This window comes from Spermophilus citellus (assembly GCF_964194105.1).
Source record: "Spermophilus citellus genome assembly, chromosome: 8".
Lineage (NCBI taxonomy): Eukaryota > Metazoa > Chordata > Mammalia > Rodentia > Sciuridae > Spermophilus > Spermophilus citellus.
The window spans coordinates 139,342,363-139,360,275 of NC_138189.1; the positions used below are offsets into that span (position 1 = coordinate 139,342,363).

General features: G+C 35.7%; 1 protein-coding gene across 5 annotated transcripts in view; it reads right to left on the bottom strand.

Moving 5' to 3' along the window:
• Positions 1-211: 211 nt before the first annotated feature.
• Positions 212-17,913, bottom strand: part of NAA15 (N-alpha-acetyltransferase 15, NatA auxiliary subunit) — a 79,478-nt gene continuing 61,776 nt past the window's right edge. For 2 of the 5 annotated variants that reach the window (XM_081303638.1, XM_081303640.1), the window contains 6 exons: positions 15,648-15,756; positions 13,229-13,327; positions 6,631-6,774; positions 3,703-3,735; positions 3,336-3,433; positions 212-1,644 (listed from right to left, as the gene is read on the bottom strand). In XM_081303638.1, the coding sequence (XP_081159764.1) occupies positions 1,444-1,644; positions 3,336-3,433; positions 3,703-3,735; positions 6,631-6,774; positions 13,229-13,327; positions 15,648-15,756 (684 nt within the window). In that variant the 3' untranslated portion in view covers positions 212-1,443. The other 3 variants (XM_081303639.1, XM_081303641.1, XR_014023241.1) reach the window with 3 other exon arrangements.

The following is a 17,913-nucleotide window of genomic DNA, read 5'->3' on the forward strand; positions in this document are numbered from 1 at the left end:
ACCTGCCACCATCCCACCCTCAATGAAGCCTTAATGTCGGGGCACATTACACTTCATTACGGAACTTCCCTGACACCAGCATCAGCCCATTCTAAAAGCGCCCACTGCACTAGCTTGACAGTGCGCTACATGGCCTCTGGCTTGCACCTCTGTTTCCACCTGTGTATTTTCACAGAAGCCCAACACAGATTAGTGGAAATATTCACACAACTGTTTTTCAAAACAATTTATTGCATCATATTTGGTACCTTATGTTTGACAACAAAAAAGAAATTACATCTGTAACTGCAGGAAAAAGAAGCTGGTCTGTTATTGGAAAAAAAAAAATCTTGGGCCCTTTAAAAATTACAAAGTCTTGGGCTTGCCTGAAACAACTGAGCAAGAAATATATTCTTAGAAATGTAGGGCTTCAAGTATTACAAACCTGTGACACTGTGGAAAAATTCCAGAGGTATCTAAACTGCAGCACTTTTTTTTTTTCTGCATATCGTGAACAAGGCCTGCTGAGGTTTTAACTATTAGTCTCTTGATCAGTCATAGAATGGTAGTCAGGAGTTCTGTCTGTAACTTCAAGCCATGGTGGATTTTCTTTTTTCACTCTTGGGTGAAAAATTCATGCTTGCTAATTAGTTGGTGCCACATCACAGTGCATTTGGTTCTTGCATTACAGTTTTAACAAGTTTGGCCAAAACAATGCTAAAAGGTTTGCATTGTTATTTTAGTTCTTCAAGTTTTAGTTAAAATTGAGATTGTTCCAACTGGTTCCTTCAGTTAAAAACTGTGGTACAAGAACACCAAACTGATCATGTACAGTGAATTTTGGAAACACAACAAGCGTATTGAACACCTCCTAGGTTTCTTATAATCCTGCTTGGTATCTATATGTCCCAGTTTCTACAACATCAAGCATCTGTTGTAGATTTCTCCGTAAATAGTGATTCACATCGCATACTTCCTATGGTCAGAATCAACCCCGTAACAAAATCAGTCAGATGCTAAAGCCCCAACAACTCTTTGTGCTCAGTGAAAGAATCCAGTGCTAAAACAGCATTTATGCTGTCTGAGATATAGTAAAATCTCACAAGACAAATTTAAAGTAATATTTCTGCCACACACCTGCTTTGTTAGCTGTAATAGCCTCCAGATTTTATATAAATTAGTTTAAAAACATGGTGGGTAGGTAGGAATAGGATAAGGTATCTTTTTTTTAATCCCTCAATTTTAGCAGCTTTTAATTTTTTAAGAAACTGAACCTATGTCCTGTAATGTTAGATATCTTATATATACTTTTTCAGCAGGATAAAAAAACGTAAAACACTATTTGAAGGCAAGAACATTTACTCCTCTCATTCTGTGTAAGTTAGAGCAATGCAGCAGGTGCGTGACAAAAATATTATACACTAGATATGGTCCAAAATCATCCATTTTCTTGTTTAATGATGTTCAAATTTCATTGGCCAGTTCTTCGGTTTCTGCAGAACTATCTCCATTAACTGTGATCTTCATATCCTCTTCATATCCAGGAGGCATAAAAGCCAAAGCATAAGGGAAAAGCTTATGACAACTTGCTCTATAAGCTTCAGCAGCTTCTTTACAGTCTCCTAGGCTACCAACACACAAGGCTTCTAATACCTCCATACAAGTCTAAAGAGAGAAGAAAGGTCATGTTATAACTTGTTCAAAAATGGACTTTTTTGTGAATTCATGAGACATTTTGACATTAACCGATTTCTAAAATAAAAAAAAATAATTATTATTTAAAAGGGGGGGCATACTAAAAAGGAAAAAATGTACTCCTGTGTACACATTCTATTAGAATGTTCTTCAAGGCCTTCAAAGTATTTCTTGCAAATTTCAGGGTTTATACAAAAAGCATAAATAGAGACAAATAAATGAACAAGGTCAGGACTAAGGTGAGGCAATGTATACAAGGTGCTGAATTTAAAGGAACACTCAGCAAGTGCATGACCCTTCACTTCATACCTACCCTAGCCCTCTGTATAAATGTCAAAATTTACAATGCCAATGCCAATTAACACATGAAAGCATTCTGAATATTTTGGAGGCTTATAGCCACCCAGCAAAATCAAACACTGGTTTCTCAACTTTGTATTCCAATTAAGAAGCATCTTAAGGAATATCCACAAACTAAGCACAAACCAAGAAAAACTGGGTTGATGAAAACAAAACAATGATTCTTTCAGTCACCCCCTAAGTAAGTCTGTTTCTTATATTTTTAAATGATTCATACTGAGTTGCATTTCTCATGTTTTCTTTATCTTTTCACTTAGAAAACACTACTTAGGGGGCTGGGGATGTGGCTCAAGTGGTAGCGCGCTCGCCTGGCATGTGTTTGGCCGGGGTTCGATCCTCAGCACCACATACAAACAAAGATGTTGTGTCTGCCAAAAAATAAATATTAAAAAATTCTCTCTCTCTTAAAAAAAGAAAACACTACTTAGGCCAGGCACAGTGGTGCACACCTGTAATCTCAGCGACTTGGGAGGCTGAGGCAGAAGGATAACAAGTTCGAGGCTAGTCGGAGCAAGCTAGTGAGACCCTGTCTGAAAATAAAAAATAAATAGGGCTGCAGATATAGCTCAGTGGTAGAGCACTTCTGGGTTCAATTCCCAGTACCCAAAGGGGGGGGGGGAGCTGGAAAACTATTTAGTTTCTAGACAACATAGTACCCTATAAACTTTGCCAAGCTACCAAAGACCTTAAATCCAGGTTCTAATCTAAATGATGCATTAATTTGCAACCAACAAGTTTAATTATTCCTTTTTATTTGTTATTAAATGAACATGAAACTATCATCAATAAAATTGTCTATCAAGCTGATTATAACATGAGGCAGCTGTCCTTTGTTTTTAATTTAAACTAGAAGTAACATTTTGCCATATCCTCATAATATATATTTTGTTCTATTTCAGTTTTTTAACTTAGTTCCTGGTAAATAAATCATAAGTAGGTAATAATCTTCACTGAGACCACTGCTAACTCAGAAAAGGTGAATTAGTTGAAACCCCAAAATAACTACAGAATCTCTCTATAACTTTACAAAAACATATCTCTAAAATAGTTATTCCAACTTATAGATGTAAAACTCGTTATGAAATGTCAGGTACCCTGGTGCATGCGCGCGCGCGCGCGCGCGCACACACACACACACACACACACACACTCCTAAATAAATTTAAGATAAGCTGTTTCTGATACAAATTCATAATGGTTTAGAGAATATTATACATAAATAAAGAAACAACAATTATTTCTCTTGGTGACTAGAGAAAAGGTAGTTAGGTTTTCTTACAAATTATTTCAAAACTCTTTACCTGGAGATTTCTGTTAGTGAGGGATTCATCAAGGGTTGTTGCCAATTCTACAGCTCGTTTCTGACTAGAAGGATCTAAATAATATACCATTTTGGCAGCTAAACGAGAGGAAAAAACGAAATTTATTTTAAGGTAAAACCATTATCTTATCCTCTACTCAATCAAATATAAAATGCAGGATATAGGTGCACATAATGTATTATTACATATTAAAAATGGGAAGACACTGTAATTTAAGAAACAAAAATCCTGAGAAACAGTCTAACAGTCCAGAGTAGGAGATTATAATACATTAGCAATAAAACACTATGTATTTGGAAATGTGCACAAGGAGATAAAGAAATACAAATATTCTAATCATACTTGCCTTTATGTGGTGAAACCATGGAAAGTTTTCTTTCTAAAATAAACATAAGGATTTGGTGGTGAAGGGAATACTTTTGGTGGTGAAGGGAGAGGGAGGTGAAGAGAGGCTACCAAATCTCCATGGTGTGAGACAAAAGCTGAATTCAGGTTTCCACAAAGGCAATAATAGCTGCTGGGCTTCTTAGTCAGGAATTTAAAAAGCATACCACTAAAGCACTACCCACAAAGTCCCATAAAGTCCCGACCTTGATTCTTGGACATAGACCTTTTACCCTTAGATTTTGTGAACTATGAGATGATTTCAGGTTTATCATTACTAAATTTGATACCTACATAAGCATGAGAAATGGGATATGAGGTTCACATGGAGAGAATCTGAAGAGCATAATGAGGGAAGAATGAGAAGAAAGCAAGCTCCACCTCCATTGTTATGTACATGTTTATATTCAATTATATTTGTTTGTAATGCCAATGGTGAACTAGGAGAAACAACTGGTCTTGATTTAAGTTTAATTCTATAAAAACAGGCAAATTTAAGTTGCCTGTTTTTATAGAATTAAAATATAACAGGCCTCCTCCTAGGGGCTGTTATAAGGAGAGTTTTGTTCCTGAGCTATCCCTTCCACCACGATATTCTGCCTCACCTTCGCAACCATGAACTAAAATAAACTTTTCCTCTTCTAAGTTATTGGGTTGTTTTGGCTTTTAAAAAAAAATTTTTTTAGTTGTTGATGGACCTTTGTTTATTTATACGTGGTGCTGAAAATTGAACCCAGTGCCTCACACATGCTCAGCAAGTGCTCTACCACTGAGCTAAAACCCTAGCCCCTCTAAGTTGTTGTCACATATTTTGGTCACATTAATGAAAAGCTGACATTAACATAGAAATTGGTACAATGATGTAGGGTCATTGTTGTGACTAACCCATCAGTCTTTGAAACTGCTTTGTAGGAACAATTTGAAAGTATGGGGATGCAGGCGAGGGAAGCCATAGAATGCTGTAAGCACAGCTTAATGGGCAATTTTGGAGTGAGCTTTAAAGACCAGAATAGACATGCTCTTGAGGTTTCAGATGCACTAATTGTTAAATTTGGTGGAGGATATTTCAAAGCAGCATAGCATGCAGGCAGTGGCATAGATACTGCTGAAGCTTTTAGCAATCTTCACTGTGAGAATTGGGAGTAGAAAGCACAAAAGATTTGAAAGTCTTGCAGTTTGGCTAGGAAAGACTGTGAAACTGGTACCAAGGAAAATGTGATTGCTGAAGAGAATACCACCACTAAAGAGAAGCTAGGTACTTAGCACAGACTAACAGGAAAGATGTCTTGAGGGCATGTCAGGAATTGGCAAGACTCAAGTGTGTATAAGTGAAAGCTTGTTTGGAATATGTTACATCCAGGCTTCCTGAAAAGTGGTTTCCCCGGGATTCAATTCACCATGTTCAGCCACCCAGGCACCCAAAGGCTTCATGCAGCAGCAGTGGCCCAAGGAGGCCCAGATATTGCCTGAGCAGGCAGCAGACCTTGACATCATCCACATGCTGCTGGTTCTGTAGGAAGACAGGATGCTGCTACAAGGGGTCATAGAGGCTTCCACTCAGATTCAAAGGAAGGCCTGGGGGCTCAGGCCAGTGTAGCAGAGGCAGAATCCCTGTAGGCATCCCAACAGAGTGATGTGTGAGGCTTGGGAAAAAAAGCCAAAGCTGAGGTAAGGATCCCTGGGATTAAAAGAGACCAAGAAGGCTGGGATGTCTGCTGAGGAAAGTTGAAGAAAGTGAGCACAGGCCAAGAGAGAGGCCATATGTGCTACAATGAACCAGGCTACAGGGATGGGACTGTCTAAACCTTCTGGAGATCATGTGTCCCCACCATGTGTCCCAGATGCCAGATATGGAGCTACAGGACATCTGTGTTTCAGTCTTGCTTTGCCCTATCCCTTCTTTCTACACCTCTATGCCTTTCATTAGGAACAGAAATGTTTACTTTGTGCCACTATATATCAGATGCATGTAACTTTGCTTTCGATCCTACAGGGGCCCACAGACAAGAGTTTACCTTGAGTCTCAGAGGAAACATTGGACTTGGACTTCTGGGCAATGCTGAAACTGTTAAGACTATGGGAACTCCTAAAGATGAATTGAATATATTTTGCAATGTGAAATGGACATGAACTTTTGGGGCCCTGGAGCAGGATGTTAGTTTGAATCTGGGAATATCCCCTGCAAAAATCTCATGTTTTGAAAGCATGATCCCCAATGCAGAAATGTTCAGATGTGAATGATTAGATTATGAGAGCTGTGAGACCTCATAAGTGGATTAATCCATCTGATGAAGTAATAATTTCAATGGACTACTGGGTGCTAACTGTAGACTGGTGGAGTGTGGCTGAAAATAGCAGGTCACTGGGGGCATGATCTTGGAGATTGTATTTTATTCCTGGCTCGGACCACACATGTTCTGTTGTGAGGTGACAACTTCCCTTCACCATGATGTTCTGCCGCAGCTCAGGCCTGGGGCAATGGAGCCAGCTGACCATGGACTGAGACCTCTGAAATCATGAACCCAATATAAACTTTTTCTCCTCTAAGTTGTTCTTGTTAGGTATTTTGTCAAAACAAAAAAAAAAGCTGACTACACAAATCTCTCTTCTTAATACCCAGCTAACTCTTACACCCACTTATAGATACAGCCAGATCTCACCTCCTCCTCACATCTGCATCTCTTCAACAGGGCTAACACCTGTGCATGCCTCTAACATTTTTCCATATAGAATTCTGTAAACATTACTATTAGGTCTAATAAAAATAAAACATGTTCTCTTTTTTTAAAAAAAAATGCATATTCCCTCTTCTAAGCTTAACTTATCATTGTTCCATTAAAATACTGAAGTTGTTTTAGAAAGCTGAAAAAAGACAAAGTAAGGTGATTACCTGATAATCTGTGAGGCAATGAATCAGAATTCCTTTTCAGAAAAGTTTCATTAAAATTCTTTGGATTCGTTGCTCCAAAAAGACGATTCATTTCTTGTTTTAATACTGTTCTAACTGTATCAGGCAAATCTTTACTTTCACACACTGTTGAATAAAGTAAAGTAAACTCTCTTAGCATTTAGATACTTTGATAAAGGTTTTAGTACTTAAATTATCTGCTTGATGAGATCAATGAAACAGCCATTATACACCAACACCTATGGATAATTCAACATCTAAAGAGCTTACCTACAAAAATTTAAATGATATGTAGTATTATTTTCTTACTCTTTCCTTCCATATCCACATAAATTTATCAATTAAAACAAAAATAAAAACATGGTTGACTTTAGTAACCTTTATCTCAAGGAACTATATGAACTGAGCTATTTATAAAAAGCTCTTTAAGAACCACCAAAACATTTTCCTATAATAAATACACTGGAGTCATCATATTCTCATTGGACTTTGGAAGTGAAAAAGTAGACCCCAATCTCTCTAGACTAAATCCAAGTTATGCTTTGTTTCATTGTTATTTTGGTACAGTCTGGAGCTTTATAGCTAGACAGACCTGGGTATGGATCTAGGCTTGAATAAGTTATAACCTCCCTGAATCTATTTACTGATATATAAAATGGGGAAATAGCTAACCTAGAAAAACTGCAGGAAGAAAAGGCTATGTATAAAAATGCTAATTAGTGTGTAATAAATTGTAGTTACTATTTTTATCACAGTCTGAAAAGAATAAGTAGATTTTCATTATGGCTAAGAACTAATGTGGTGGCTTCCAAATTTTGACTTGCAATTATTTATCTGTACTGGGACAAATATACATTCCATATCCATAGTATGTGCAATACATGCTGGCATTTTCTGTAATGTCCTATTTGAGGTTTTCAAATGCTAGTAATGTTCCACTGATAATCGATCTCACTGTTCCACTAATGGATCATGACCCTAAAAGTTCTAACGCTAAACTCTGAGGGGGAAACATCTAAGTTAACTATTCTACACAAAATTATTAATTGAATAATTCATTGATATGCCCTTTGTTGGTTAACAGCACCTTTTTCTATTGTACTATAGAACTGGATAGCTCAAATAAATGAGCTACTAAAAAGTTTAGTTTAATCTTCAATGCCACTGTACTTTCAAATTTGTTTTGGCAATTTATCAATACTTGTTTCTTAAGGAAGAAACAAGTTGTTTTTGTTTGTTTTTTAAAGGTTCTGAATTTATTAGACAGCAAGGAAATAACAGGTTTAGACTAAACTACAAATAGAGCTCAAACTGCTCATAAATAGCAACTGGGCTTACTTGGGGGTAGAAAGAAGGGAAATTCTTCAGACTACTGCACAAGGACACAGACTCCTCACCCTAAACAAAGTATTAAAGAGTAAACAGGAAAATTTCTGGTAAGACAGAAAATAGAAAAATCCACATACTAAATAACATGTCCATAATGACTTAACACATCCCTTAGGGTTAAGCATGCATTTGTAGGAAGCAAACAATGCTTTCCATAGAAAGAAAAGTTGTCAAAATAGGTTAGGGCCAATTAAAATGAACATTACCTCAAAAATTACAGATCTTGTATAAAACACAAATTATTTCCAGGGACCTTGGTGGTATACCTAAAATGTTTTTGGAAACTACATAAATATAAAGGGGAGGGGCGCTTTATAATTTTTGTTACCTATATTAGTTTATTTCCCTCAGACTAATATCCCTAGAAGAACCAAAACTGCTAAGAAAAGAATCCTACAAAAGTAAAAACAACCTATAAATACATATGTAACAAATCATATACACATAAACTTCCATTCTTACTAATAGTTGCTTACGAAACCATTACTTCATTTACAATTTTACAAAAATTCACTTTTTAAAAAAAATTTTTTAGTTGTAGATGGACACAATACCTTTATTTATTTTTCTTTATGTGGTGCTGAGGATCGAACCCAGTGCCTCACATATGCTAGGCAAGTGTTCTACCACTGAGCTACAACCCCAGCCCCACAAAAATTCATTTTTAAAAAATCATATAGATTTTAAGTGTAACTTCCAGGAAGATAGCAACAATCTCCCCCGCCCACCACCACCACCACTATAAGAAATGCCTTACGAAATTCCTTTATTTCTTTTCCCCTTGGTACTATGGACTCAACTTAGGAGTTCCCTACCACTGAACTATATCCTCAGCCCTTTGCTTCTGTTTAACTGTTAAGTCAGGGCCTCACCAAGTTGCTCAGGCTGGCCTCAAAGTTGGAATCTTCTGCTTCGACCTCCCTAGTTGCTAGGACCACAGGCTTGCATCACCATTTCTGGCTGGCCCATGGAATTCTAAGAAAGGAGCAATATCTAGGCTAGGGCTATAGCTCAGTGGCAGAGTTCCTGTCTTACACTTCTGAAGCACTGGGTTCCATCCTCATTGCCACATAAAAATAAATATAGATACGGTGTCCATCTAAAACTTAAAAAAATATTAAAAAGAAAAAAAGAAAGGAGCAATGTCACATGGGACAGGTTTATTAGAGGACCTATTGCTGCTAAAGACTAATGGGCAAACCAGGTGCAGTGGCGCAGTCCTGTAATCCCAGTGGCTCTGGAGGCTGAGACAGAAGAATTCAGAGTTCAAAGTAAGCCTTAGCAATAGCGAGATGCTAAGCAAGTCAATGAAACCCTGTTTCTAAATAAAATACAAAATAGGACTGGGGATGTGGCTCTGTGGTTGAGTGACCACGAGTTCAATCCCTGTTCCCAAAAAAAAGGAGTAAATAAGTCACATGAATCAAAGAACAATAACTGAGGAGAGGTTGGCTGGGGGTGAAACAACAAAATTTCTTCTAAGGGGTCTCTGATTTGGATCCTATTATATCTTAAAACTAAAACAGTGTTTGGTTCAAGCTATTAGTTTATCAGCAGACAGAATTAATTAAGTAATCATCAATGATTATAAGTTCCACTAAAAGGCAAATCTAAGCAAAAGGAGTTGCCTTAAGTTACCAGGCCAGCTGTCATTATTAAAAATTTGAGCTGGGTGCAATGGTGCACATATCTGTAATCCCAGGGCTCAGAGGCTGAGGCAGAGGATGCCAAGTTCAAAGCCAGCCTCAGCAAAAGTGAGGCGCTAAGCAACTCAATGAGACCCTGTCTCTAAATAAAATATAAAATAGGGCTGGGGATGTGGCTTAGTGGTCAAGTACCTGTGAGTTCAAATCCCTAGTAGCCCCCCCTGCAAAAAAAAAGTTTGGGTTGAAAAAATGCTCATATTTTCAAACCATGGGTTACTAGCTTGTAGGACAATCTACTAAATGATTACCACTGATATAGCAAAATAAATGAGAATATTAAACAGAATTAAATAAAATGATAAAAGATCAAAGGACATTTGAGATGATACACAAATACAGAAGAAAAGTAATCTTGGCAGATAAAAAATGAGGCGGTACAAATGAAAAAGAAAAGAGATATAAAGTTCATTGTGGAGCCAGATAGCCAAATAGTACTAACTTTTAAAGTATTTAAGAGAATATAAACCTGTTTAAAAAAAAAAAAAAAACTAGACAAACTGAATATTAATATATAAACTTCTGTCTTTTACTTAGTACTGGTCAAAATGTAATTAAAGTTGCTTAAGTTTACAACAGTAAGCTGGAGGTGGGGCACATGCCTGTGATCCCAGTTTCAAGAGGTTGAGGCAGAAGGATCCAAAGTTTAAGGCCACCCTGAGCAACTTAGTAAGACCCTTGGTAATTTATCCAGATCCTAACTCAAAATAAAAAGAGCTAAGAAGGTAGCTCAGTTGTAAAGCACTCCTGGGTTTGATCCCCAGTACCATAAATAGAAATAAAAATAAATATTTGATAAAATATACATTCACTTCAAGAAAATTTTACAACTAATAAAATAGTTATATACTCTGTTTTTTTTCTTCCATACTCCCCAGAAAACTGTGCTCATGTGTACAGTTATCTTTGTAAAGGAATTATAACCAATACTTAACACGACAAATGTATTCCTGAAAAGTTACCTCTAAATCAAAGTATTAATTATATTACTTAAAGATATCTTGGAGCATAATAAAAATGCCCCTACTATCTTATATTCTGTAGTTTCACAAATATTCACTCTTCTTCTTAACAAAGGGAATGATAAACAGACTACCCAAATTCTTAAAGGTCTTTTAAGAGCACATCTCTATCACTACAAATAATCACTGCCTATATTCAAAATAGGGATTACTTTGTAAAGTCTCTTTGTAACAGTAACTTCAGCTGCACACTTAGAGCAATAACATAGCACAGATATGCGATAATTTTAACTACTTATTAATAATTCTAAGTCCATATGCATTTTAATTCTAAAATAATCTGTAGAAAGAGAAGTCATGTCAATCAACCTACACTACTACAAGCAAAATCATTTAAATGTGTAACATTTTGGGGGGAGATGGGATGGGTATAGGGGATTGAACTCAGGGGCACTCAACCACTGAACATCTCCAGCCCTATTTTGCATTTTATTTAAAGATAGGGTCTCACTGAGTCGCTCAGCACCTCGCTTTTGCTGAGGCTGGCTTTGAACTCACATTCCTCCTGCCTCAGCCAGTGGATTATAGGCATACACCACCACACTTGGCTAAATATGTAATTTTCAATGCATTATTTAAAAAGAAAGTCTCAAGCTTAGAAGGATTTCCATCCTATTAACTCTAACCTTAAATTCTGATTCATGATTTTAAGAATTTTGCTGTTGGGACTGTGGGGGTAGGACAACAGTCCTGGGGATTGAACCCAAGGACCTTTTACCACTGAGTGAGTTATAATCCCAGCCCTTTTCATTTTTTATTTAAAGACAGTCTCACTAAATTGCCCAGGTTGCCTTCAAACTTATGATTCTCCTGCTTCAGCCTCCCCTGTTGCTGGGATTATACATGTATGCCACCATATACAGCTTTAAAGTTCTTTATTAGCAACCCAAAAAAGACTAAAAAGGAAGTGTCTTTATTTTCCCTAAAATACAGAAATTCTTTCATTTTCTAACATGTTATCTATAATATTATAACTGATAAATTTTTAAAATTGAGAACATTTTTGTAATTCCATTTCTAAAAAGCTTTTATTTTTTAAAACCATAAATATAATATTTTTTAAAAAATTTTAACCTTTACCTTATGTGTTTTTATGTGATGCTGAGGCTCAAACCCAGTGACTCACTTGTGCTAGGTAAGCGCTCTACCATTGAATTACAACCCCAGCCCCTCATAAATATAATTTTAATAAGGCTTTACTTCTGCTTGGAAGTCAAAATAAATTTAGCTCCTTTTTTTATTTATGTTGGGGATGGTGGGGATTCAGGGAGGGGCATTGTGTTGCTAGGGACTGAACCAGGGCTTGCGCAAGCTAAGCATCCACTTCATCACTGACCTAGACCTCAGTCCAAATTCAGCATCTTTTTAAAATGTGACTGAAATGCTTGGTTTAATTTCATCACTTTTATACAAATGTATGGAGCCGGGTATGAGAGAGCAAATTTAATATCATTTCAAACTCTGTATATTGTTCTGTACTCCTCTTTTAGTTACTTAAAAACCAAAACCGAAATCCAAAAGGTTTTGAGCACTGAACAAATTACCACAAATGGAAAATTTCGTATCTGTCTTGTCTGACAAGTCACAAAACACAATTGCACTAAAAATACTGTATAAAATTTTCTTCAGGCTAATATGAGTTGTATATGAAATACAAATAAACTTTATGTTAGACTTGGGCCCCGTCCTCAAGATACCTCAGTTTATGTACAAGCAAATTCCCCAAGAATGAAAAAAATCCCAAAATTGAAACCCTTATGGTCCCAAGCATTTCAGATAAGATACTTAACCACAAGAGAAAGAACAAATAGTCCCTATTTCATTACTAAGTAGTTATTTTACCTAGAATTAATTATTTAATCTTTTAGGGTTCCAGATTTCTTAAGTATAAAACAAGAGATAATTGGGGGGGGGGAACCCTACTTTTGGGTTTGTAAAATTCCATGGTTCTATTTCACACTAAAATGAAATGTACTGATCTGTTTGTCAAAATATTTCAAGGGCACAGATGATGATGTTTGAAGTAACAAAAACAATCTATGACTTAATTGTGCTAAGCAAACCTAATTCTTACAAATTGAGGTCTTTAAGAGATAATAAGGAGAAAACTAATCAATTTAAAAGAGAACCTTCAATTTTAAAACAATTTAGTAAGGTACTTTATATAATGAAACATAATTTAACACTTCAACTTATTTGACTTTTTTTTTTTTTAAACAACCAAAATGAGTCTCAAATACCTGGGCTAAAAAATAATGTCCAAATCAGGTAACATCTGTAGCTCTAAAATAAATGCCTTTATTAAAAAGAAAAGTGCCCTGCTTTCCCCTCAGCTAACTGAATATACAAAAGTTTTTAAATTACTGAATTTATGATAATCTTATACAGATTACTTATACAGAAAATATCAACTACTATGTCAACTACTATAATCAAATATTTTAGTAATGGAAAATAAAAACATACCAGAACTAAAGAGTCGAATCATACACTCATGAAGCCAGGGATGACTAGAATCAATAGCAAACGCCCTTTTTACTGATTGTAGCATCAAAAGAAATTTTTCTGTAAAAAAGAAAAAGGTATATTTTGAACATCTGATAAATTGCCTCCTGTGGGGAGCCAAGACCTTAGAAACTGAAAAAATGAATTTAGACTCCATCACAACTGAACTGACTAAAGCAAACAATTTTTCTTCAATTAGCAACATATTTTTCATACAATATTAAGAAAAGGTTTTACAAAATAGAGAAAACCTTCACAGCATTTAGAAATATTTGAATTAATGCCATATAAACAAAGAAAGAAAATTTGAAGCTATTTCCTAATTTCCTTTAGTCAAAATAAAGAAATGTATGTACGTCCTTCTTTTGATCTATTAATTTATTAATGATTCCCCTTCTACCTGACTGTTCCTTTCCTTTTCTGATTTCTCTGTCACCTCTATAGGTTTGAGATCACCTTGGTTATATTTTCAGCCAATTTCTAATTTTTCCCTATGAGGTGCCCATTCTCAACTTCTATCTTTCCCAAGCTTCAGTAGCCTTTCCACCTGTTAAATGGAAATCTTCAATTGAATACTCAGTCTACTTTCATGTCGTCTTTATAATCATTTCTTTGTAGAGACTTCTTTAATTGGTACCATTTCCCAAAGTACAAAACTCCAAGTTCTTCTGACTATTCTTTTTCCGTTCCCCACAATACTCAGGAAGCTTAAAACACAGCCCTGCTCTGTCATTACACATTTCACACTACTACAGTGGATTCCAAATGTTGGTTCCTTTTCTGAGTCAGCATGCAGCCAAGAAACTATGTGGGGGCTTTAGATTACCCCTCCCCACTTTAAGCAGAGCAGCTTTCGTACTTTATATTTTGGAGTTCCATCTGATAACCCCCCGCTTTTTTTTTTTTTTTTTTTTTTTTTGGTACCAGGGGTTGAACTCAGAGGTGCTTAACCCCTGAACCACATCCCCAGCCCTTTTTAATTTAGAGACAGGGTCTCATTAAGTTGCTTACGGCCTTGCTAAGTTGCTGAGGCTATCCTCAAACTTGTTATCCTCCTGCCTTAGCCTCCTGAGTTGCTGGAATAATATGCATACTCCACTGTGCTCAGCACATCTAAGAACATTTATAAAGAGGAGAGCTGTATTAAATGTTAAAAGTTTGAATATTGCTATTTATTAAATTTATTTTCTAATTTATAATCACTATGAAAAATAGAAAATATAGTAAAAAATATATTTGGAAAACCAAAATTTTTATCAAGAGACCATATCTATTACCTTTTGATTTCTTCTCAGTTTCTTCCAATCCATAGTAAGTTTTCTATATCCTATTTCAAAACTGTATTATGCCTGGGCAAGTGGCACATGCCTGTAAGCCTAGCAACTCAGGGAGACCCTGTCTCAAAATAAAATATAAAAAGAGCTGGGGATGTGACTCAGCGGTTAAACACCCCTGAGTTCAATCCTCAGGACAAAAAAAAAAAAAAAAAATCTGTTATCATGTAGCAACTTTTACCCAAGAATTTAATTTAAAAAAATTAAAATTAAAATTAAATGTCTAATAAATTGCCCAGGCTGGCCTCCAATTTCTGGGTTCAAGTGATCCTCTTGTGCCAGCCTTCCAAGTAGGAGGGACATAAAAAGGCATACCCTGTCAAACCTGGCTTTTCAACAATTTACTTTTCTGATGTAACAACCTCCTGTCTTCATTAACAAAAGTTGTTCTTCAAAATGCATCACCTCAAGATAAAATTTAATAGCTTCTTCCAATGGAGTTTTTAATGAAGCAGTTGGATTACATCAATTCTGTACAATAAAAACCTATTATCTACTGTATATAGTCTCAGCATTCTGAGTCTAAAAACCAGGACCCTTATCTTTTACCTTGCTCCAAAGCTATATAGACAACATCAACATATTCATACACTCCTGTGTTTTCTTAATGGGTACTCTTCCCTTCTATGTATCTTTAACTTTGAACACGATTCATCCTTCAAGATCCAACCCAAAATATCTTCTATTTATAACAATAGCTAATAACAGGTAGTATTTATTTGATGCTTACTATGGTATAAACACTATTCTGAGCATTATATACAATAGCTGATTTTACCCAATCATCAGCTACTTCACTGAACCACATATTTGACCTTAAACCTAGTTTATCTATATTACCTATTGTTGATTTTAATGTCTTCGTAATGGTAACTGTATCATTGTCATTCCCCACAACATTCTGCACATGGATGGCATTTCTGTAAGGATGCTACAATCACTTGTCCAAAAAAAGCCTACAAAGGTAAAGCTATCTGAAGTGTGTCTCTATACCTAAGAAAAACAGTGATCAGTTTTATCAGGGCCACAACAAGATAAATGCCTACCTTTCCTAAAGTAAATTTCAAAGGCAAAAAGATGAGTTTCTATCTTGTTCTTCACCAAGTTCTTCAATGGTGTTAAAAATTTAATAGCTTCTTCCAATGGAGTTTCAACCTAACAAAAATAAAAGATATTATACAAATGTAAAAAAAGATTCTTGGAGAATGTGATTTTATTCTGTTAAAAATATGGAGGTGGGGGGAGAACCTCACTTACCAATCACCCAGAAATATACGGTCATATTTTAACTTCCCATAATCTAAACAAAGGAGATTCTGAACTCTACAACTGTATGTGTGTGTCAGTACTAGGGATCAAACCCAGGGTCTCACGCATGCTAGCAAAGTAAGTTCAACTACAGATGTCATATTATCTCTGGATAGAAACTATCAAAAAATAAGTGGATAGGGCTGGGGTTGTAGCTCAGCGGTAGAGCGCTCGCCTAGCACGGGCAGGACCCAGGTTCCATCCTCAGCACCACATAAAAATAAAGGCATTGTGTTGTGTCCACCTACACATTAAAAAAATAAATATTTTTTTTAAAAAAAAGAAGTGGATAAAATAGAAGAACCAGGGAAAAACAACAGCCAAAAGAAAAAAAGACAATGGATGTAAAATAGCATCAAAAGAAAAGGAGTATGAAGAAAATTGTCGGCAACATTAAAGAATAAGTAAATGTTCTTTATAATCAAGATATTCAGAAGAGTATACTATCCATGCTGTCTTGCTTTGTTTTACTACAAATTCTATAGAAAAAATCACTTTATTTACATGCCATACTAATGGAGATGAAATCTAAAGACTTTATACAATTCTGCCCCTACCATCCATTACTAATCACATAAATGCCATGTTCATGTAATCATTACTAAGCAGGAATAATATTTACCCCATGATCATGCTACTGTTATATTCCCAGACTGAGTATAAAGACAAGTTAATTCCTGCACACTGGGGTGGGATGGAGAACAATGTCATATTTATCAGACTCTAAATTCTTCTCTCAAAGAAGCAGCAACAATTTACTCTCAATGGAAAATGGATTTGCCATTATCTATCCTACAGGCTTCTGCCAATAGAATATCTGTGGTTTTACCAATATAAGTTCTCACCAAGGAAATTATTCCACAGAATTAAAACAAATTTAGCAATGAAGTAATCTCTCTGGGATTCACCCTGTCTTTTCATGTAAAGCAGTCAGCCTTATAGGACAGTAAGGCTATCCATTAAAACCCCAGCTACCATTGCTGAATGGTGTTATTTTGAAGGATATGTGTTCCAAACCAGAAACAAACTTTATATATGGAACTGTCTCTCTAATTAAACTACAGAGTCCAGAATCAAAGGGTAGAAAATGTGGTCCTTATACATGTGCTTTTCTTGCACAGTTTTAAATATTTCCCTTCTTGTTCCCATGATACTATATTCTATTGGGTTTCAATTTGTGAAACACAGGGAAGAAAATGTTTCTTCCCTGGAAAGGCAAAGAATGAAAACTGAAAATGCCAATCAGTTCTAACAAATTTTTCATGTCTATGGGGGTACAGTCTGAAATGAGGGCCAGTATGTTAACCAGGATCATTTACTCTCAGGGTGATAGAACTACTATTAAAAATAGAAAACAGAGGCTGGGGTTGTGGCTCAGTGGTAGCACACTTGCCTGGCATGTGTTGAGGCATTGGGTTTGAATCTCAGCACCACAAAGATCCATCAACAACTTTAAAATTTTTTTTTTTAAAAAGATGAAAAACAACAAGGAATAGAGGAAGGTAAATCTATACAAGCATCAGTATGTAGTAAAATCAAGCAATTGAGAGGGAAAAAACAAATTATGTCTGTAATTCTTAATAAATAAGAACATATGTCTCCAAAGGAGACCTGGCTGGGGTCTGTTGTTCCCACATATAGTCTCAGTTTCTGTGTGTCTTTCACAGGTAAGATTTTATCAGGTCAAATTTAATTGTTTAAATATACACACCCAATCACAACAAAACTAACTATATTCCATCTTTAAACACACATTAAGTTCAGGGTTATACATAAATGAAAACATACAAACAAGAATGAGCTTTTAAAATTGGTGCTTAAGAGGAAAAAATGTAGTCAAAAGATTAAAAAAAAAGGGCAGGGGTTGTAGTTCAGTAGTAGAATGCTTGCCTAGCATGCATGAGAACTGGGTTTGATCCTCAAGTAAAATAAAGGCATTCTGTCCATCTACAACAACAAAAAAAATTTTTTAAAGATAAAAAATAATATTAGTTGCATATATGT